The following is a 22,722-nucleotide window of genomic DNA, read 5'->3' on the forward strand; positions in this document are numbered from 1 at the left end:
TAGAAGAAAACATTTTTTTAATCTATGCTGCATGCTTAAAGAGGAGCAACCACATACTATCCTTTTGTAGAATTTAGAAAGCTATATTACAGGAAGAAATTATATTGTTCTAGGTATCAATGATTGTGTGAATAAAAGCATATGTAATATATACAATTTATAATGGAATCCAACAGGAACAGATTATACCATTCTCTCGGCCCGGTGACACGAGTGGCACGAAATGGCTGTCGCAGCCACGTGAAGGCCAGCAGGTACAACCCCCCTGCACCCAGGGGTCACAGAACTCCCCTCTGGTGGTGGTGATCGGCTTAACGGGTGTAGTCTCACAATATCTCTGTTCTTTCTCAGCTAATTGGTTTATAAACTTAAAAAAAGTACCCAGAAAACATTCTTTCTGAGATTTAATCTAGAGAGAAATTTGGACTTCTCTTGCTGATCCACTGAGCCAGTTGCAAAATAATTCCAAGCTGGTAGCCTTGTAACCACACAGGTCTTTCTAATGCTGCTAGTTACTAGATGAGCAATACAAAAATCCACTTATTCAAAGGCTACTGTCAGAGCATTTACTTTGCTAATAAGTTCTCATTCATTTTGTCTTTGTTAAGAAATTTTTCCATAAACCGCAGGTCCAGGATTTAGACAAGTTATTTCAGTAATTATTTGTTCATTTCAACTCCCATTTGTTCAGTGGTTTATGTAGTAAAACCAGGTCTCTTTCTGCACCATATTAGCTGTGGAAGGAAATGAGAATGTTAGATTGATTGGGGACTGGAGGTTAGGGGTAATAGGAAATCAGCCACCTCATACTATAACAAAAGAGCCAACTTCAGAAGTGAACTTTATATCAATTTGGTGTCTAATTTCTTTATATATACCTCCCTGAATAATAATAGCTCTAACATGAAACTTCTAGTGGCCTCTAGGTTTTTAAGTCACTTTGAAGACACCTAAATAATCATAAAAGGATAAACTGGCAAACTTCACAGTGTTCTTCTGTTTTGTAGGAATTCTGCAGATCTTGTCAGATCACCAGAGAATAACAGATTAAGTTATTCTTGTTTTAAATATAGGACCTTAAGCCCATTGGGAAAAGATATTTAAATGTTTGGTTATTTTGTGATGGTTTTCTTAAGATATATGAAAAGGAAATCTTGAGTTTTGGAGTTATTCCTTTCTTAGAAAGCTGTTAGGCTCTAAGGCTATAATCAAACACACATCGACAGCAATTAAATGTCATGAAAATGTATTGCAGTACACTAGTCTTTTAAATATGTTGTTATGGCCTGTATTACTTCTCTCACCTATGTTAGAATTAAATTAAGCATGGGTTTTCCTTTTCTTTTCCTCCTTTTTTTGAGCTTCTGCTATTTTTATTTAGGGTTTTGTATGCTTAAATACTTCTAACGAAAAGAATCCTCATCTTTCCTGCCAGGACTTAAAATTTCTAATGGGGGAGAAAGTTTACAGCAGTGATGCAATGTGGCATGTTAAGAAGAAGGAAAGTCTTAAATCCTTCGTTTAATCTTCACTGAAGTGAATCGCTCTTTCTAAATTATACTTGTTCAAATATGTCATAAAGTGTGTGTTTTTAACCATCTGCTGACTTTATGTAATAACTTCCTGATTTTTTTGTGACAGTTTATAAATGTCAGATTAGTAAACCTTTATAATTGTCAGTGTATCCTTGTTCTGAATACAGTAACAAAATTTTAAAATTAAGAGTAATTACATCTCATTTAAGTACCTACTTTGTAACTACTGTACACAAAAGCTCTTACACTTTCTTTTCTTCATTCCGTTGTTATAGTTCTGCAGAATCAGAAGATTTGGCAGTACATTTATATCCAGGAGCTGTTACTATTCAAGGTGTTCTCAGAAGAAAAACTTTGTTAAAAGAAGGCAAAAAACCCACAGTAAGATCTTATTATATTATAACACACCTCTAAAACTATACAAATGTATAGAGCCCTAAAAAGTATGAAGACAGTTGAAAAAAAAACCAGATACATAGTTCAGTTGAAATAATTTAAAACACACATTTGCCTCACTGTGTTTCTTAATTTAGACTTCAGTTGAATCCTTCATTTAGGGTGTTTACATCAAGGCCCTCCTGTTCCCTCAGTCCCCTCGTGTAGTTCTTACACAAAACCATTTCTCAGAGAAACTTGAAAGTATATGCTGTTATGAAGTATTTTAATAATAAGTTGAGGAAAAATAAAGAAGAGAGAATAACAACCCTAAAAAATGGAATTAAATTAATTTTGTTTATTTATCAGTCCTAACTTGTTTATTTAAGTCTCTGTAATGCGCGTTTGTTTTCCTTCATGAAACGAAATCAGATATTAAATGTCCTCCAAACCATAGTTATATTTTTAAAAAATGATAAAAGTTTAATGGCACAAAACCTTTTTATGTGACATAGAAGTTTCTTCTTCCCCAATAGCAGCAAGTAGTTTGAATACGAAAGAAAGAGGATTTTTTTCTGTCAAATAATGGTATAATTTCTCTAGTTTGGAATTAAAACTTCAATGTATATCCAAACTTGACACTTTTGAGGATATGAAGGCTTCTTAAAACATAAAAATGGTTTGCATCGAAGCAGTCTGATTTTACTGCCTGTGTTACAGTAAACCTCAGGCACATCCAGTGAGGAAGTGGCCGTAGGCCAATAAGCTGACTAGGAGTAGTGTGTTGGGTGAGGTGTTACTACACCATTGTGCACAGATGCTGGAATAGAGCAGCAAACCAGATGAGGCAAAGTTCCTGCCTTTTGGGATGACATCCCAGTGAGGACAGATAGAAAGTAAGCCCTGGAATGGGATGGCAAATGAGAGGGTGAAGAGAGTTACCAGCCCAGCAAGGCCTCCGAGCTGTCATGTGAATGAGGAAGGCGAGTTAGCCATGTGCGGGTCTCTAGTTCAAGGAGGCAGGAAACCCATGAGACTGAGGCATGGAAGGTGGAGGAGGCGAAGTCGGAGAGAACGGTTCGCGGTGCTTGATGAGGTATTTGGTGCGGTGTGTGAGAGTGGTAGTGAAGGTTTGGGGCTGAGCTGGGTTGGGTGTTGGGGACGTTTATTGAAATAGGGAAAGTTTTTTCCAAGAGGGGGTTGGTCCGTCTTGGCTAAGTTCATGTTATCTATTTAAGTGGAAATGTCAGTTTGGCTCTAAAAAGTACAGTTCGAAAGTTCAGCAGAGAGGTGGTGGCCAGAGATAGAGATTTGGGACTTGTTAGCATACTGATGGTATTTGAAGTATGGGGACCAGAAGAGACCGATTATCTATGAAGAAAGTATAGCTGGGAAAGAAAAGAGGGCTGGGGACAGAACTCTGTAGCATGGAGAGGTCTGCTCTGAGAAGAGCAGAGAGGAGAACGGAGGTACTGTTATCAGAGAAGCGCAGCAGTTACAGTAGTCAAGGAATGCTAAGAGGTTGACTGTGACAAGAACAGAGGCTTTAGGGGAGCCTGGGTGGCTCGGTCAGTTAAGCATTCGCCTCTTAGTTTCGGCTCGGGTCATGATCTCACAGCTTTGTGGGCTCGAACCCGCATTGGGCTCTTCTGTACTGGCAGTGCAGAGCCTCCTTGGGATTCTCTCTCTCCCTCTCTTGCTGCCCTTCCCTCACTCATGCTGTTCGAGTCTCTCTCAAAATAAATAAGCTTAAAATTTTTAAAAAGAAAAAAAAGAACAGAGGCTTTGATAAAATGTCAATGATTAGTGACCTTGACAGCACCAGCCTAACTGAAAGTAAGTTGAGAAAATAGGCAAGATAGAAGTAGAGTCAGGAATTAGAGACACCTTGCAAGAAGTCACAGGAGCACAGAACTTGGGTGCTATCTGGTGGGGCGGGGAATGGGGCAGTGGAAGGATTTTCAAAGGCGAGTATGCTGTTAAGAGGGAGAGAAATCAAAGTACAGTGGAGAGGGAGTGAATTACAAAAGCAGATTTCCTGAGGTAAGAGTAGGAAGCTAGGGTGTGGAAAGAGAGGAGTTTCTCCTTTGATAGAAGTAGTGTTCACTAATCTGTTGTAAGAGGAAGAAGGGCTGAGTGTGTGGGTCTTCAAACAGGTGGTTAGACAGGATTGGCCTGGGAAGATGAGGAGTCCTCACTAGATTTCAGCTAGTTTCCTCTGGGCAGTGTGCAGTGCTGCCGTGAGAGGGGGGAGTACTACAGTTTTGAAGAGAAGGAATGAAATGGTTGTGTCCCAAGAGAAAGAGTGTAATGACTTGATTGGGTAAAAGTGAAGTGCTATCGATTTCTATTTGAGATTTTATAAGTTGGCACAATTATGTGATTTCTTCAGCAATACTCGGTTATAATGTGCCAAGTAATCAGATGGTTAGACTTAAATAGGGCTAGGGCTATATCAGGAGAGGGGATCGTAGATGCAAGTATTTGGAAGGAAATGGATATAGTGCTGGACTGTGTGGTACTGGCTGCATATGAAGAAGTGGGAAGGAGAGGACGGGATGGGGAGGCAGTGGCAACGCTAGATAGTGGTAAAAAGTGGTATGATTTTTTATGAAACCTAAGTAGTAGTGGGGCGCCTGGTGGCTCAGTCAGTTAAGCGTCCAACTTCAGCTCAGGTCATGATCTCGCGGTTCATGAGTTGGCGCCCTCATCAGGCTCACTGCTGTAGGCCTGTCAGCGCTGGGCCTGCTTTGGATCCTCTGTCCCTCTCTGCCCTTCCCCGCTTGCATTCTTTCTATCTTAATAAACACACAAACAAGAAAGTAGTAGTAGAGTATATTCAGTGAAAGTGACAGGAGTGTTGAAGATAAAGACTTCAGAAGTGATTCAGCTCTAAGATTCGGCCAAGGTGGCTGGAGTGAGGTGGAGCTGTTGGTCATCAGCACTAAGAAAGTAAAGAAACTGAGAAGCCGGTAGTGGTATATTCATGTGTTTGTCTTTGCAGGTAGCATCATGGACCAAGTATTGGGCAGCTTTGTGTGGGACACAACTTTTTTACTATGCTGCCAAATCTCTCAAAGCTACAGAAAGAAAACATGTAAGTATTCCTCCTCTAAACTGTTAGCAGAGTTCTACCTTCTCTTCATGATTGTAAAGAAAGTAGTCCTAATGGAATGTGGCAAGATGGGTTTTAAATTATTTTTAATGTTTTATTTATTTTTGAGAGAGAGAGACAGCATGAGCAGAGGAGGGTCAGAGAGAAAGGGAGACACAGAATCTGAAGCAGGCTCCAGGCTCTGAGCTGTCGGCACAGAGCCTGATGTGGGGCTCAAACCCACAAACTGCGAGATCATGACCTGAGCCGAAACTGGACGTTCAACCGACTGAGCCACCCAGGCGCCCCAAGTTGGGTCTCTCCCATATTCTAATCTGGAAGTTCTTCCATCTGTGTCTTGTGTGAGTGGTGTGGTAGAATGATTTTATTTAGGAATACCATTCCAAAGAAAGTCTTGGAATAACTTCTGTATTTAGAAGTTTCTTTTTTTGAATGCTGTTTTTCCATTGAAAGATTAAAAGTGCACATTACCAATGTCTGTCTTGGCATCAGTACCTTCCCATGCCTGGGTTTCTTATATAGAAGATATTTGAAAATTATTCCTTTAGAATCTCAGTTCATAATATAAAATGTGAAGAATCGGGACCATCATCTAATGCTCTTTCCACCTCAATCTGTGATGGAGTGACTGTTCCCAGCAGTGAAGAGGGACAGTGGTCCCTGTGCTCACTACAGTCCACTTTCTTGTACTGCATGTTACTTAGAATCCTCTCAGTTCTCTTCTCTCCAAATGTAAAGTCTTGCTATAAATCTTTTTTGCATGCTGTTTTGTTTTTATATGCTAGTGATACACTCTTTCAAAGGAAGAAATTTTCCATGTTGCATTAGTAAAATCCCCTTAAGGAGAATTGTATTCCTAAGTCTTGTATTTTGTGGGAAAATTAAGTGGTTTACCACACTGAGGAGAGGTAAGCCACCAAAAAAATCACGTCCTTTTACTACATATAAATTACCCAGTGACATTGCATAATGCAGAGAAGCTCTTCTTTATTCTTTTAGTTTTACAATCAAACCAGTGGTATAGAAGAGGACATTTTGGGTGTAAATGAATGATGTAAGTGCATGATCACCTTCTTTCCTTATTAGCCAGACCCACACCTGTCAGTGTCCTGCGTTTCGTGTTAATCAGTGCCCTGCTCTGCCTTGGGTTTACTGTACTTGTTTTCTTAAACAATATTGCGTCATTTTTTTTAACTATGCCCGAATGGAATCATAAATTCTGAAGTTCTAGCTTTTTTGCCCACTATTATCTTACAGTTATTTACATATGGTCCTCACATTGAAGTAAAGGACTATTTTTTGTATTCTGGTCAAAGGGACTACTGCTCATTTACCCGCCAGTTACATAGGCTCGTTCCGCTGGAACATTTTGCAGAGTAATTGCTTCTAATTAATACTGCTGTCCTCAAAGGGAGGAAAAAAGGTTGCTGCAGCTAAATTAAATCCTTTATCCTCAGATGTAGTTAACTCTTCACATAGCCACTAGGAGATGCTTGCCTCAGTTTTACTTAGTTGATGATTATAAAGTAGCTGTTCAAAATTAAATGTTTTTTGTCTTTTCCTAACTTTGATTAGGAAGAAGCCAGATGAAATTAGAGCCTAGTGGCCTCTGAGAAAACCAAATTGAGCACCTAGGAAGTGGACTATATTCCTAATCTTTTTAAAAATTTTTTTATTTTTATTAATAGTTTATTACCACGTCGGTTTCCATATAATACCCAGTGCTCTTCCCCACAAGTGCCCCTCCCCATGAACATCACCCCCCTTCCCCATCCCCCGCTCCCTCTTCAGCCCTCAGTTTGTTCTCAGGATTCAAAGGTCTCTCATGATTTGCCTCCCTCCCTCTCCCCAACTCTATTCCTCCCCTGTCATTTTCCCATGGTCCCCTAATCTTTTTAAATTAAAAATGTTAAGGTTAAAGAAGATATTAACAATGTAGAGGATATAGAGACAGGGTCATGTTTATATTTTACTATCAACTTTAGAAGAGATGTGGCACAGGACTAAAAACAGTGAAGAAAAAACTTTTTAAAGCCATTTTCAAAAAATTTAAAATAGGAATTGGAAGAAAATATTGGCTATATATAAGCAGCAGATAAAGGATTAAAATCTATTCTGTAAGCACAGCACCACCTTTGTAGTATTCTTGCCAAAAATTTAACCTGAGTCTAATCATGAAAAAATCAAATCCACATTGTGGGACATTTTATAAGACAACTGGCTTGGTAGTTGGAGAATTTGGTAGATGGAGGGGGAAGGGCAAGAGGACTGTTACAGGGTAAAAGAGACTGAAGAGTCTGAGAGATAAATGCAGTGTGTTTTGTGCTTTCATTGAATCCTGGAGGTGATTTTGTTTTGTTTTGTTTTTTTCACTACAAAGGTTGTAATTGGGACAGTGGAAGAAATTTAAATATGAACTTTATAAATGATGTGTCTGTTAAATTTCTTAGATACTTGCATTGTGGTTATATGGAAATACATTCTTGGACTATACATGCTGAAATATTTAGGACTCAATGTTACGATGTCTGTAGGTCAAAGAGATCAAACAAATGCACAAAATGTAACTGGCATTTTTTCAACCTCTCTGTAGTTTCAACCTTTCAAAATTAAAAGCAGGAGGGGGAAAAATTACTAATGAAAATATGTCTGTAAATGGTGAGGGAAGAAATCTGGAAGCCTACAAACCTATATTTTATTACTCTCTATACATTTTTTTTCCTGTGAGGAACAGAATAGGCTTGGCAGGGTAGAATAACTAGGGAGAGAGAAGAGGACTCCTATTATGTCTATATTTTTGGATGTTTTCAAATGAAAACATTCACTGTAAAAATATTTTTAAGGAAATTTTATTCATTGTAAAAAAAAAATTTCTGCAGATACGTTTGAACCTCTCTCTGTATAGTACAGAAAGAACATTATTCAGTGAGTTAATTTTTAAAAACCAAGACTGCACTGAAAAGAACTCTGTAACAAAACTAAAGACCTTGTACAATTCACTTGAGAATAAAACAGGAGGAGAGAAAAGGGGAAAGAGGAGATAAATAGAAGATGAAATACAAGTGGCTAATAAACATGAAAGGATGATCGACCTCATTAGCTATCAAAAATGCACATTAAAGAAGATGCCCTTTTTTACTTTTAGGCCAAAAGTTTAAAGAGTGATAATATAGCATTGGGCATGGTCAGGGAAACACAGACTGCTATTTGCAGAAATTTAAATTGGTTTTGTTTTTGTGGTAGGAAGGCCTGGTCAGTATTTAACTTAATTATAACCAGCGATTTCCTTATCTGTGAATCTGGCCTGTGAAAACCCTTGAACACGTGCACAAGGATAATTGTAGAAGAATATTCCCATGCTGTTTATAATAGCAGAAATCTTTATAAACTCTCAAAATACTTATCACTAAGGAAGTATTGACAAGTGAAAACCACAAGTCAGAGTATACGTGAGCCCCCTTAGTGCAGATGACCTTTGAACAGCTAGGTTAGAACACCTGACCCCCAGTGCTTGCTTCGGCAGCACATACACTAGAACACCTACCCCGGCTCCCTCCTACCCCCGTGCAGTTGAAAATCCAGCTCCCCAAAAATTAACTCCCAATAGCCTGCTCTTGATCAACAGCTTTACCACTAACGTAAAGAACTTACTGACATATTTTGTATATTGTATGTGTTACATGATGTTTTCTTACAATAAAGGAAGCTGGGGGAAATGTTCATAAAATCATAAGAAAAAAATACACTTACTACATTTATCCACAAACTGCATGTAAGTGGACCTGTGCAGTTCGAGCCTGTGTTGTTCAAGGGTCTGCTATATATGAAAACCCAAAAACATCAAGAAAAAGTCTTTGGTGGGGTGCCTGGATGGCTCATTGGGTTAAGGGTCTGACTTTGGCTCAGGTTATGATCTCACCACTTGTGAGTTAAGACCCGCATTGTTGGACTCTGTGCTGACAGCTCAGAGCCTGGAGCCTGCTTCAGATTCTGTATCTTCCTCTCTCTCTGACCCTCCCCTGCTTGCACTAGCTCTCTATGTCTCTCAATAATAAATTTAAAAAAAAAAACCTAATAAATAAATAAATAAACATTAAAAAAAATAGAATAGAATCTTTGGTGTAAATTGAGAAGGGTCCAGAGGGCTCACCTGAAACGGTGATAAATTTTGGGAAGTGGGATGGGATTTATGTGGTGGTCAAGGGGCACTTGTTCTCCCCATATGCTTTGGCCCTCTATACAAAGAGACTTCTATTGCTTGAGTTACTTTTCTTTTCTTTTTTTTTTTTCAGGGTTAGGAAAAGAACATTGGAAAATCATGCTATCTGCTTTAACATAAATTAATTAGCCATCAGCAGTTCTGGAGTATTGCCAATTTCATTCTTGATAGTATCAAAACTTTGTAATTAGCTTTCATTTTTTTATGGTGATTTTCTTTTTTTAATGTTTATTTTATTTTATTTTTTTGAGAGAGAGAGAGACAGAGTGTGAGCAGGGGAGGGGCAGAGTAGCTTTCATTTTTATAGCACCCATGTTGTCACAAGTAATGTACTTTTTCCCATTACTTTAAAATTGTGAAACATATACAAAAGAAGATATGTGATGCGTATTAAAGATTACTAAAATGAAAGGCTTTAGAACTCTCCACCCAGCATAACAGAAAGTCTTAGTGAAACCATCCACATCTTCCCAGAGAGCATGTTCTTCCTTCCAGCCTGTCACTGTCCTGAATTTATATTAATTATTGTTCTTTGTTTTTTTACCATATAGATTTCCTTAACACATTGCTTCACTCTTTTAACTATACCTGAATGGATTCACATATATAGTCTGAAGCGCTACCTTTTTTGCTTAGTACTATACTGTTGAGGTTCATCCCTGTTGATGCATACAGCTGTCACTTGTTTCTTTCCACAATTGAATAATATGAATCCATGTAATGTATTCATCATTCTACTGTTGATAAATATTTGGATTGTTTCCAGTTTTTTGCTGTTATCTAGCAGTGCCACCGTGAATATTTTTGTGCATATATTCTCTAGAAATGCAAATGTTCAGCTTTACAAGAAAATGCCAAATGGCTTTACACACTCACCAGTAGCATAGAGAGGTTGAGGCTCCTCATTGTTACACATCATCACCATACTTGTCATTGTCAGGCTTTTAAATTTTGGCTAATCTAGTAAATATGAAGTGGCACATCATGATTGTAATTTATATACCCCTGGTTGCTTAATGAGTTTGAAATTTTTTTCATGTTTATTGGTCATTCATGTGTCTTGTGCAGAATATCTGGGTAAATATTTTGCCTATTAAGTGATACATTTTCTAACGAATTGGTAAACGTGTTTTATATATTCTGGATACTGATTTATTAGTAGTTATGTGTTGCAAATATCTTCTTCCAGTTTGTTTGACTTGTTTTTTCAAACTTTGTGATGTCTTTTAGTGAATAGTTCTTAATTTTAAGATAATAAAATTTATCTTTCCTTTTATGGGTAGTACTTTCTGAGTCCTGTTTTAAAAATTAAAAATTCTTCTCTAACCTGAGTTCATTAAGATACTCTCCTATGTTTTCTGCTGATTTAGTTTTGCATTTTGTGGTAAAATCATTGATCTGCCTGGAGTCAGAGACGTGTGCACATGTGCACACACCCACACGAGGGACGGAGAGAGGGAGAGAAAGAGATGCGATATGAAATAGGCATTCGTCTTCATGATTTTTCTGCATGGGTAACCAGTTTCCCTGGCATCATTTATTGAACAGTCATTCTTCTTCACCAATCTGCAGAGCCCACTCTTGTACATGAATTTGCATCTCTCTACCCATATTGTGGTCTTCAACTTCCATTGCCCTATCCGTCCCTGTCCCAGTAGCCCATGGTCTCAAATACTGTAGCTTTATGAGTGTTTATCAGGGCAGGTCCTACCTCATTGTTCTCAGGAGAATATTGGTTATTTCTGCTCCTTCGATCTTGCATATAAATTTTAGAATCAGCTTATCAAGTTCCATGTAAAACACTATTGAAATTTTTATTGAAATGGCACTGAATCTATAGATCATTTCAGGGAGAATTGATATCTATATAGATCACACCTTTTTCTTCATCTCATGGTATTTCTTAATTGATTTATGACTTCTTGAATACCTTTGAACTGTTATGCTTTCCTGTATGCTTTGTTACATACAGTGCTAGGTACCCTTTTTATAAATGACTATTATATTTCTAGTGTACAGAATTACAGTTGACTTTCATGCTGATCTTTTCCAACCATTCTTGAGAATCATGCTTTTATTGATTTGGTAGATTTGAGTGTATTTTATGTGTTAATATGGTCAACTGTGAATAATGGCAGTTTTATTTTCTTCCTTACTCTTATACCTTTTATTTCCTTTTTGTTGTCATATTAAGCTGACTAGCTCTTCAAATTGTATGTTGAGTAGAAGTAGCCATGGTGGGCGTCCGTGTCTTGATACTGATTTTGAGATGTTTTTAGAATTTTACCCTTGAGTGTATGTATTGCAGGGTTTTGATTTAGGGATTTTTTTCTTGCCTGCTTTGTTTTGGTTTGGGTTTTATGTAGGTTTTGTTTGTTTGCTTGGTGGATACTCTTCATTGAGTTATAAAGTTCCCCTCTATTCCTCCTAGTCTATCACAAACATGCATTCTCTCTTACCATATGCTTTTATTTTGCATCAACTGAGTTGAGCATATTTTTTCTTTTTTAATCTGTTAACATGGTGATTTATTTTAATAATTTTTCTATAAATTAAAAAAAATTCTTTCTCAAGTTGAACTAATCTTATTTCCTTAAAATAAACCCAATTTAGTTGGTTTCTAACATTAAACCAACCTCACATTCCTCAGATAAATCCAGTTTGGTCATCATATATCAGCTTTTTTATACACCAGTAATTAATATTTTTTCATCTATGTTCATGAAGGAGATTAACCTAATTTTCTTTTCTTTTATAACAGCCCTTTATTATTTATTTCATTTTATGCATAACTTTTTAAAAAAATAGAAAAGCAACAAGCATACCAAGAATACCTTTTTTTGAGAAATACAAGTAAGAATATATTAATTGTCTGATAGCACTGCTGCCTTTGTAAATCATCAAGTTTAAGAGAACACCCCTATTACATTGTACACGTTAAACTGGCACAGCGCTGTGTTTCAGTTACTTCTCCGTAAAGCTGGGTGAGAAAAGATAACACCTTGATTAAAATGCAGGTGTGTTTCCAATGAGCAAGGGGTGAGGGGCAACATAGTAAGGAACAGAAAAAAACAACATAGATGAACTTACCAAACCCAGCAAAAGATCATGCTTTTTGGTTATTGAGACTGGGACAGTTACATTATGATGAAGAATTGAAGCTAGGAAGGATCTGGAAAGTAGGAGACTACCTGAAGAGGACATGTCTAAATGGAATTTAGTAGGGAGTAAAGGCTGTGAGCAGACTTAACCAACACGGAGTCACAAAGCTTCTCTCTCAGTCAGAGCAACTGGAAATAGGCTCACTCTTTAAGTTTTGCTTAGGATGAGCCATAAATTTTGTTTCCATTAACTGTCTTTTTATCTCTCAGTTCAAATCAACATCAAATAAGAACGTGTCGGTGGTAGGATGGATGGTGATGATGGCTGATGACCCTGAACACCCAGATCTCTTCTTGCTGACTGACTCTGAGAAAGGTGAGTCTTTAGAATAACTCAGGTTTAAGGTACTGCGCACACATAACTTTTAGCTGGCCGAAACCTAGTTTAAGTGGAATACTTGATCAGGAACGTGTTTGTATAGTTTTAGGTCTTGGGAAATACTTCTGGCACATAATGTATAGTAATGATGCCAGTATTTTCAGATATCAGTATCTATTGTAAGCATATTTTCTTTGCTGCAGGGGCATAAGCTTGAAATTAAAAGCCCAAGTAATCCCTAGAGAGCTAAGAACCAGGCAGGGAGAGGGGGGAGGGAGAGAATTGGAGAATCTATAAGCCATGATTACTTTAAAATATTAGAGATTTGCATTATATGCATTTCGCCATTATTTGTACTCTGAGATTGTTATTCTTTTAAATGTGGCAGGGCTTGTCCTCTAAATGACTTTTATTCCATTATTTCTAATTATATTAATTGGTTCTTTGACTCCTTTCACTTTCCAAATAAGTATGACTAACAATACTCTGCTTACAATGTTAAGAGAGATTACAGATAAAATGATGGGCTGTTGACCATACGAGTTCTGTAAGTGGATCAGAGAAGTTGGATGGTGGGCCCATTCGAGTCACATCCCACCTCCTGACTCTGTGTGGGTCTCTAAGTGGAGACCACAGGCGGCAGGTCCTGCCATGACTGCTGTGCTTCCTTCCTAACCACCGCAGCCGGCGAGGAGCACCTCCAAGGGAGCCAGACCGCAAGTTCTTGCGCACCTGCCGGGAGATCTTGCCCTGCAGCAGCCCGCCACTGGAATCCTCCTTACTGGCTGTGCAATTCCGTTCTGATGTCTGCTTTTTCCGAATGTATTTTATGTCAACAGATATTCTCCTTTTAGGATATTATAGTATTTTATGTGAAAACTCCCGCAAATATGTTCGATACAGAAAAAATAATAGTAGCAAAATGTCTTGTTTGAGATGAAATAGATTGATTTATAGAGTTAGGACTCTCTAGTCAACATTCATAATTCAAAGTCCCTGCCCCACTCCCCAAATCCCAAAGACATTATTCATAAAATTACATTTTAAGGAGATCATTTTTGTTGGGTTTACTTAGCAAATTCTTTATTTTCTTTCAGTTCCCTTAGTGTACTTGATAGAACTATTTCCAAGTAGCCAAGGTTTCTGTGACATCTATACTAATGGACTTTTTTGGGAGAAGAGAAAGTAGAAAAATGACAGCTATGACCAGCTTAATTGTAGATATGCCTTCTATTCAGATTGATCTAATATCTGCACCAGAGTTCAGCAAGTAAAACAGCATTATTTAACATTAAACATTTGGTGAAGAAAAACTGTTGCTTCTGAAAGTGATAAAGTCCTTTGAGTGTTCAAGTCTCAAAGGCAAGCTCTATCATGGCTAAATAAAAGTCAAGCTCTTAGGCCATCAAATTCAATTATAAAGGAAAGAGCAGAATTCAGCATGAACTGGGAAATAAAAAGAACTTACTTAGGTCAATGAAAAAAAGAGAATAAAGCTCAACTTAGAGCAGCCTTCAGTACCTGAGTCCTTTTATTCAGTTTATTACCTTAATACATACGATCATATAAGATGTATTTATTATGTGTCAGTCTTGAATTAGTCAACATTAGTTCTGAATATACACAACATGGATGAATTTCTAATTTTCTAAAAGAGGAAAACATGGCTTTTCAGATTTTCCCAGCAAGCCCTTGGTAGACCCAGAAATCTGTAATAATGTTGGCAACTATAACAGAAAACTAAGAGAATACTTGACATTGACGTTAGGTAACTATTCCCTAATCACATTAAATACCTGATGTTTAAGTGTCAAACATGCTAAATAATTTTGCCTATAAAAACTTAATGTTAACATATTCTTTACTCTCTGTCACACACAGAAATCTAGAGGAACCAAACAATTCTTTTATTTAGGTGCACTTTAAAGAGCAGTTAAGGAGACAAAAAAGAAAAATACTTCTCTGCCAATTCATAAAAAGCAAAATGATGGTTTTTGGAATAATGTGAACGTAGCATAGAGAACTCTTCTTTTTATTTGTATCAGAAAACCAGGTATTAAAGGCACTGAATTCTGAGACTGACAATTCTAGATATGTTTTAGTTTGCTCTTTGGTATCTGGCCTGAATTATTTATGTCAGAGTCCTTAAAATTTTGCTATTTTCCCCCTTGTTTTTGGTAATTTTAGGCAATTCCTACAAGTTTCAAGCTGGCAACAGAATGAACGCGATGCTGTGGTTCAAGCACTTGAGTGCAGCCTGCCAGAGCGACAGACAGCAGGTGAGCCCCCTGCCTCCATCCTCATGGTGGCCCCAACGTGGGCCTATGTTTAACAAGTTCCAAAGGGGAAGTAAGTAGACCAGTTTTATGAATGAAGAGGGAAAACAGCATTGTTTTTATTCATGTTCTTATGGTCAGTGGTCAACAGATAGGAAGTCCACATTTTAGTGAGGAGATGGCCAATAAAAAGTGAACAAAGGGGGATGCCTGCCTGAGTGGCTCAGTCGGTTAAGCATCTGACTCTTGATTTCGGCTCAGGTCATGATCTCATGAATCGTGAGATCAAACCCAGGTTGGGCTCTGTGCCTACCATGCAGAGCCTGTTCAGGATTCTCTCTCTTCTCTCTTTCTGACCATTTCTCTTTTCACTGTACTCTCTCTCAAAATAAAATAAACTTTAAAAATGTACCAAAAAATGAACAAATAAAATTTGAAATGCTGAAAACTACATATAGAACTATACAAACTATATTGAAAAAATAGAATTATCTGATATGGAGAGTTGAGAGTTGACACAACTTTTTTTTTTATTAAATCCTAATATTATTCATTTGATTGCTTTTTTTATTTAAATCCAAGTTCACATACAGTGTAATACTGATTTCAGGAATAGAATTTAGTGGCTCATGGCTTCCCTGTAACACCCAGTGCTCATCCCAACAAGTGCCCTCTTGACACACATCACCCATTTACCTCATCCCTGCACCCAACACCCTGCCAGTAACCCTCTTTGTTCTCTGTATTTAAGAGAGAACAAAGTTTGTTTGTCTCCCTGTTATGGTTTGTCTTAGGGTTTGTCTCCCTGTTTCTAACTTATGTTTGCTTCCCTTCCCCTATGTTCATCTGTTTTGTTTCTTAAATGACACATATGAGATATGCTTTCTCTGACTAATTTCGCTTAGCGTAATACATCCTAGTTCCATCCACATTGTTGCAAATGGCAAGATTTCGTTCTTTTTGAATATATATACATACCACATCTTTATCCATTCATTAGTCAGTGGACATTTTGGCTCTTTCCATACTTTGGCTATTGTCGACAGTACTGCTGTAAACATTGGGGTGCATGTGTCCCTTTGAATCAGCAGTCCTATATTCTTTAGATAAATACCTAGTAGTACAATTTCTGGGTTGGAGGATAGTTCTATTTTTAATTTTTTGAAGAACATCCATACTGTTTTCCAGAGTGGCTGCACCAGTTTGCATTCCCACAGTGCAAAAAGGTTCCTCTCTTTCCACATCCTTGCTAATGCCTGTTGTTGCCTGAGTTGTTAATTTTATTTATTTATTTTTTTAATGTTTGTTTATTTTTGAGCGAGAGAGAGAGAGAGTGCTGGGAAGGAGCAGAGAGCAAGGGAGACACAGAATCCAAAGCAGGCTCCAGGCTCTGAGCTATTAGCACAGATCCTGACGTGGGGCTCGAACTCACAAACCATGAGAGCATCACCTAAGCAGTAATGGAAAGCTTAACCAGTCATACAGGTGCCCCCTGAGTAGTTGTTGTTTTTTAAATTTCTATTTATTTTTAAAAGAGAGCAAGACAGACTGAGCAGGGCAGGGTCAGAGAGAGGGAGACACAGAATCTGAAGCAGACTCTAGATCTGAGCTGTCAACACAGAGCCTGACATGGGGCTCAAACTCACAAACCGTGAGATTATGACCTGAGCCGAAGTCAGACACTCAACCAACTGAGCCACCCAGGTGCCCCCCTGACGTATTAGTTTTAGCCATTCTGACAGGTGTGAGGTGGTTTCTCACTGTGGTTTTCTAATTTTCCTGATGATGAGTGATGTTAAGCATCTTTTCATGTGTCTCTTGGTCATCTGGATGTCTTCTTTGCAAAGTTCTATTCATGTTTTTTGCCTGTTTCTTCACTGGATTATTTGTTTTTTGCATGTCGAGTTTGGTAAGTTCTTAGGTTTTGAATACTAACCTTTATCTGATATGTCATTTGCAAATATCATCTCCAATTCTGTCTGTTGCCTTTTAATTTTGTCAGCTGTTTCCTTTGTTCTGCAGAAGGTTTTTATCTTGATGAGGTCCCAGTAGTTCATTTTTGCTTTTGTTTCCCTTGCCTCTGGAGACATAACAAGTAAGAAGTTGCTGTGACCTAGGTGAAAGAGATTGTTGCCTGTTTTCTCCTCTAGGATTTTTATGGCTTCCTGTCTTACATTTAGGTCCTTCATCCATTTGGAGTTTATTTTTGTGTATGGTGTAAGAAAGTGGCCCAGTTTTCCCAACATCATTTGCTGAAGAAACTGTCTTTCCATTGAATATTCTTTCCTGCTTTGTCAAAGATGAGTTGGCCATATGTTTGTGGTTCCATTTCTGAGATCTCTGTTCTGTTCCACTGATCTGTGTGTCTGTTGTTGTGCCAGTACCATACTGTCTTGATAATGACAGCTTTGTAATACAGCTTAAAATCCGGGATTGTGATACCTCCAGCTTCGATTTTCTTTTTCAGGATTACTTTGGCTATTCAGAATAGGGTCTTTTCTCTGGTCCATACAACTTTTACAGTTGTTTGTTCTAGCTCTGTGAAGAAAGCTATTATTTTGATAGGGATGCTTGCATTGAATATATGGATTGTTTTGGGTAGCACTGACATTTTAACAATATTTATTCTTCCAGTCTGTGAGCGTGGGATGTTTTTTCACTTTATTGTGTCTTCAGTTTCTTTCATAAGTTTTCTATCATTTTCAGTGTATAGATTTTTCACCTTTTCAGTTAGGCTTATTCCTAGGTGTTTTATGGCTTTTGGTACAATTGTGAATGAGATCAAGTCCTTGATTTCTCTTTCTGCTACTTCATTATTGGTATATAGAAATGCAACTAATTTCCATACATTGATTTTTGTATTCTGTGACTTTGCTGAATTCATGTATCAGTTCTAGCAGTTTTTTTGGTAGAATCTTTTGGGTTTTCCACATAGAATATCACATCATCTGTGAAGAGTGAAAGTTTGACTTCCTCCTTTCTGATTTGCATGCTTTTTATTTCTTTGTATTGTCTGATTGCTGAGGCTAGGAATTCCAACACTATGTTGAATAACAGCAACGAGAGTGGACATCTTTGTCATGTTCCTGACCTTAGGGGGAAGGCTCTCAGTTTTTCCTCACTGAGGACAATATTAGCTGTGGGTCTTTTGTATATGGCCTTTATGATCTTGAGGGTATGTTCCTTCTATCCCTACTTTCTCAAGAGTTTTTATCAAGAAGGGATGCTATATTTAGACATAAGTTTAAATAAGAGTGAGGGGCACCTTGGGTAGCTCAGTCAGTTAAGCATCCGACTTCAGCTCAGGTCATGATCTAGCGGTTCATGAGTTCGAACCTCCCATCAGGCTCCATGCTGACAGCTCAGAGCCTGGAGCCTGCTTCACATTCTGTGTCTCCCCCTTTCTCTGCCTCTCCACCACTCACACTCGGTCTTTCTCTCCCAAATATAAATAAACATTTTAAAAAATTAGTAAAGAAATGAGTAAGCACAAAGATATCCCTGAAGACATTGACATGAATGACAAGAAGGAGCAGCCATGTAAAGATTAAGGGGAACAGAGGTCTGGTAGAGGGAACAGAAAGTTCAATTTCTGAAACTGGAATGAGCTTACCACGTTCAAAATAGGCGAATGAGGCAATGTTGGTAGAATATAGTGAGAGGCAAAGAAATTTAGTGCCAGAAAGGGTAGAATTTACATCGCACTTGAATAAAAATTATTCTGATTCCTCTTTATTGTTGATTTGATGCGGTTCCTATGGTTGCAATGAAACCCAAAAACACCTGATAATTTTGTTTTTATTTTACTGAAACAAAGATGGTCTAATTCAGAGACTTTAGCTGCAAAGGAAAATGAAGCCACGTGTTTTTTTCCAAACCCTGCTCCACATGTAACGTTGAACCATGAATTGGTGGAGCAGACCTGAAGTAAACATAGCTACAGTTATGGAAATATGTGTAGAATTTTGTACACGAGTTTTTAGTTGAGTTTATTTGAAGACTATTGACTTAAGGTGCCAAAATTCAGAAGTGTTATCTGTAGCTAATTTTGAATAATATAATACACTGTACAAGTTTGCATCATTTATAAAAGTATTTTTCACTCTGTGCTTTCGGGGCCTAAGTTATTACCCCTTTTTTGATAAAAGAAGAAACTAAGTCTCAGACATGCTAAGTGACCTGCACACGGTCAAACAAGTAAGTACCTCTATCCTTTAGAATCATTCTTGCTAAATATTGTTAGAACAGGCCTTGTTCTCATAGAGTTTTCATTTTAGATTTTTATAGGAAAATCTAAGAGCAGTATTTGGTATCATTTTTAGCACCCTCCATTAAGGACAGGAAATGCCCTAGTACAAAGATAACTTTTCTTGCCTCTGTCAGGTTAGTGCCTCAGACAGAATGAAAGAAACAGACCTCCTTCTGCCTGGACTAAGCTTATGTGCAACTCAACTTACATTCTTTAAATGTGCTTAAGGTATTAAGTGTCATTTTTTAAAAAATCTCAGATTTCAAGATTCATCTAGAAAGTTGTATGTGTACCAACATAAAGGTTCACTCTCTTTTAACTATGTTAGTAGACCTTCCAGGTTAAAAAGTCAACCAAATTTGTATAAATAGGTTTTATTTATTTGTCTCTATACTTGGAAGAATTAGAGTAGTAGCAAATGTATAAATGGAAGCTGTGAAATTTGAAAATTTTTAGTAGAAGACTCTGATTCACTCAAATACAACATCTTAAATCACATTCTAAGAACTTAGGAGAAATGAGCTTATGCTTTACTTAATATTGGTTTCTTATTACCAGACCTGAGAATTTGTACTTGAAGCACTTTTGAGCGTTTGTATTATAATTTTTTAAGTTTGTTTATGTATGTATGTATGTATGTATGTATTTATTTATTTATTTTGAGATAGAGACAGCACAAATGGGGGGAGGGACAGAGAGAAAGAGAGCGAATCCCAAACAGGGTCTGTGCTATCAACGAAAAGCTCGATGCAGGGCTCTAACTCATGAACTGTGAGTTCATGACCTGAGCCGAAATCAAGAGTCAGACACTTAACCAACTTAGCCACCCAAGCGCTCCTGTATTGTATTTGATTTATAATTCAGTTGCAATTGTATTGTTAAAAATGTTTTTCATTCCAAAGATGACATATGTAAGAGACTCACCCACCTTTTTTTTTTTTGAGTATCCTAGGTTTTAAGGAAAAGATTGCTAAAGTGTGAGAGCTGTTTTAAAGGACCGAGAAATGACCACTGAATTAGGAGTATCTCTCCCAGCACAGCTTAAGAAAACTGATAGAAACAGTTAAGAATGTATTTTAACATGACAACACCCTCTTTAGTCCTTGACTAGAGGACTCATCAACTGATCTTTAGAAACAGTATATTTTCCTATTTCAAAGAATTATTGTGGAATTTCTCCTCCCTAAAATGTGAACTTCATGGCTTGTTGCTGATTTCTGTAAGGAATGAAATTTGATTCCATCCAGTCTATAAGCAGCAAACTATTATATAACCTATTGATTTTTCTTTTCAGAGTCACAGTGTCAGATCAGAATTTATGTAACTTAGGAGTTTTACTCTTTCATACTTATTTTCATGATGACTTCACAAAGAAGTTCTTTGTAATGTTCATTATAAAATGACCTGGATTTTAAAATGTGCATGCAGGAATTCGTGGGAATACACATAATGAGAAAATAGATGACGACAAGTACATTTGTGTGTCTCACCCTGCTTGAGCCGTACTTCTTTTCTGATCCATTTTTTCACTCAGCAAGCATCTGCTGAGCCCCCGTGTTAGACAAGAAAGACACCGTAGCCACCCTTTCTCCTGTTCCAATTTCAACTTTTTGGAAAGGGAGTATTAACTCAGTGATTTTCTCAAAAAAATTCAGCATACTTTATTCATTATTCATAAATGATTGCAGTACCTTCTGTCATTCCTTTTTTAAAGAGGTATTTGGGCCTACTTAAAGCGACAAGAAAAGTTAATACTTCGAAAAACAACTTTTAAATACTATCAGTTTTGTAATGCTTATATTTTTAAGGTTCCTACAAACTTGATGACTTTTGAGTAAAAGCCTAAGAAAGAAGTGAGGTGAACTGTTGCCCCTGAGTAAGAGCGAGGAGCTGAGGCGGCGCCAGCTACACCCAGTTCTGTGCCGGGAGGGGCCCCGGAGGCTCCGTCTCAGCCTCGGGGCTTCCGAACCAGAAAAGCAGTACTTTCAGGGAAGGAAGTGAGATATTCCCAGAGAACAAATTGGAGTTTCACAACAAACTGCCATGGACCACGCTTCTTTTCTCCGAACTGACCTGCAGAAACCACTGCCTTAAAAGAATGAAAGGAAAACCACCAGGAAACACCAAATAGTGCGTGCGACTCTTCCGGCGGTGCTGTGCTTGGGGCAGATCGTAGCTGACTTGCGTTTCTTTTAACTTTGTACTAATTTTGGAGGGGGGAATCGCCTTTTTTAGAAATTTCACAAAGGAGGAACATATTTCTTATGGGTTCTGTGAGGGGCTGGTTTTGAACTGAGGTGTGAAGACACCCCGCCTGAGGAGGAGGATGCTGCCAGCAGCCTCCTTCCTGCAGGGGCGCTTTGGCTTCCAGTGATCTGCAGCCTCACTGCTTTCCCACAGCAAGAGTTTAGGAATTAGACATGTTCACAATGTGAGTTGTTAGGGTTTGTTTGGGATTGGGGGTGGGGTTTGCTTTGAATGAGGGGATTTTTTTTTTAACACTAAAGTTCTGAAATTTAGTACTGTATGGGGAACCTCATTTCCTGCAGGAGGCATAAAGGCTGCGTGTTCCTATTCCAGACACTCTCAAGTGGGCTCCAGAAAACATGGTTGTTTTTAACTGGGTTTAAAGTTCAGCCTTCTGTTTGAATTCATTGTTGGACCACAGGTCTGCTTAGGAAAAAACCATAATCCCAACCTAAACTTTTCTGAGATTTTACCATAATTACATTTTTTTCAAGTTAATTGAATTATCCCTTCTACCAATCACTGGTGATTTTTATCACCAAGGTGATGTATTGCTGTTTCATCGAATATTTTCTTTTACAGGGTATAATGTATACAATGCCAGTTATTTTTTTTATTATTCATTTTCACTATTTTTGTTAAATAGGAGATTCAGGATCACATTTGTTTATAAGAGCTTTCACATGTGTATGCGTGTATGTATTTTATTATAAGGCATACGAAATAATAAGGGAAAAAGGGGAAAGACTGAGATTCTGGGAATCTTAAGTGTCAAAACTTTCCTTCTCCTATAACTTTCCTTTATTACAAAACGCTTTTCTGAAAACTTACTGTTTGTTCCTGCCATGAAACTATTATTTCATCAGTAGTCGGTCAATCTGTTTTGTGAGAGCTCTTCTATGCAACAGTACATTTAATTTACAGAACAGATGTTAAATTGCAAAAAGAAAAAACCCAAAGGTGAGCTGCCTTAGAGCTTTAACAGAACATTGCACTTGAACACAGGCCATGTGTGAGATGCCCTCCGCTGAGCCACCCTGTACTTTAGTGGTGGCCTCAGGTAAGATGCTTTTTGACTGGTACCTTCCAGTTAACTTGTAATACTTTGGGCCTCACATAAAATTTCTCACATTCACATTCTTAGAGAATTTTGTACTTCTTTTTAATCATAAATATTTCACTCTTGAAACTTAAATAGAAAATATTGTCCACAGAATTATTAGCTA

At 37.7% G+C, this 22,722-nt stretch overlaps 1 protein-coding gene and 1 long non-coding RNA gene across 4 annotated transcripts in view; one reads left to right on the forward strand and one right to left on the reverse strand.

The window, feature by feature from the left end:
* The window catches only part of RALGPS2 (Ral GEF with PH domain and SH3 binding motif 2), a 170,058-nt gene extending 147,732 nt beyond the window's left edge, over nucleotides 1-22,326 (forward strand). The window contains exons 16-22 of one of the 3 annotated variants that reach the window (XM_029935138.1): nucleotides 177-254; nucleotides 1,811-1,916; nucleotides 4,915-5,007; nucleotides 12,616-12,721; nucleotides 13,409-13,546; nucleotides 14,912-15,003; nucleotides 21,058-22,326. In XM_029935138.1, the coding sequence (XP_029790998.1) occupies nucleotides 177-254; nucleotides 1,811-1,916; nucleotides 4,915-5,007; nucleotides 12,616-12,721; nucleotides 13,409-13,546; nucleotides 14,912-15,003; nucleotides 21,058-21,087 (643 nt within the window). In that variant the 3' untranslated portion in view covers nucleotides 21,088-22,326. The remainder of the gene's footprint in view (nucleotides 1-176; nucleotides 255-1,810; nucleotides 1,917-4,914; nucleotides 5,008-12,615; nucleotides 12,722-13,408; nucleotides 13,547-14,911; nucleotides 15,004-21,057) is intronic. The other 2 variants (XM_029935139.1, XM_029935140.1) reach the window with 2 other exon arrangements.
* On the reverse strand, nucleotides 430-8,847 carry LOC115288113. The gene is made up of 3 exons (XR_003906813.1): nucleotides 8,776-8,847; nucleotides 1,752-1,887; nucleotides 430-734 (listed from the first exon to the last, which is right to left on the reverse strand). It is a non-coding gene; the product is annotated as an uncharacterized LOC115288113 (long non-coding RNA).
* Nucleotides 22,327-22,722: the final 396 nt, after the last annotated feature.

This window comes from Suricata suricatta, chromosome 3 (genome assembly GCF_006229205.1).
Source record: "Suricata suricatta isolate VVHF042 chromosome 3, meerkat_22Aug2017_6uvM2_HiC, whole genome shotgun sequence".
NCBI lineage: Eukaryota > Metazoa > Chordata > Mammalia > Carnivora > Herpestidae > Suricata > Suricata suricatta.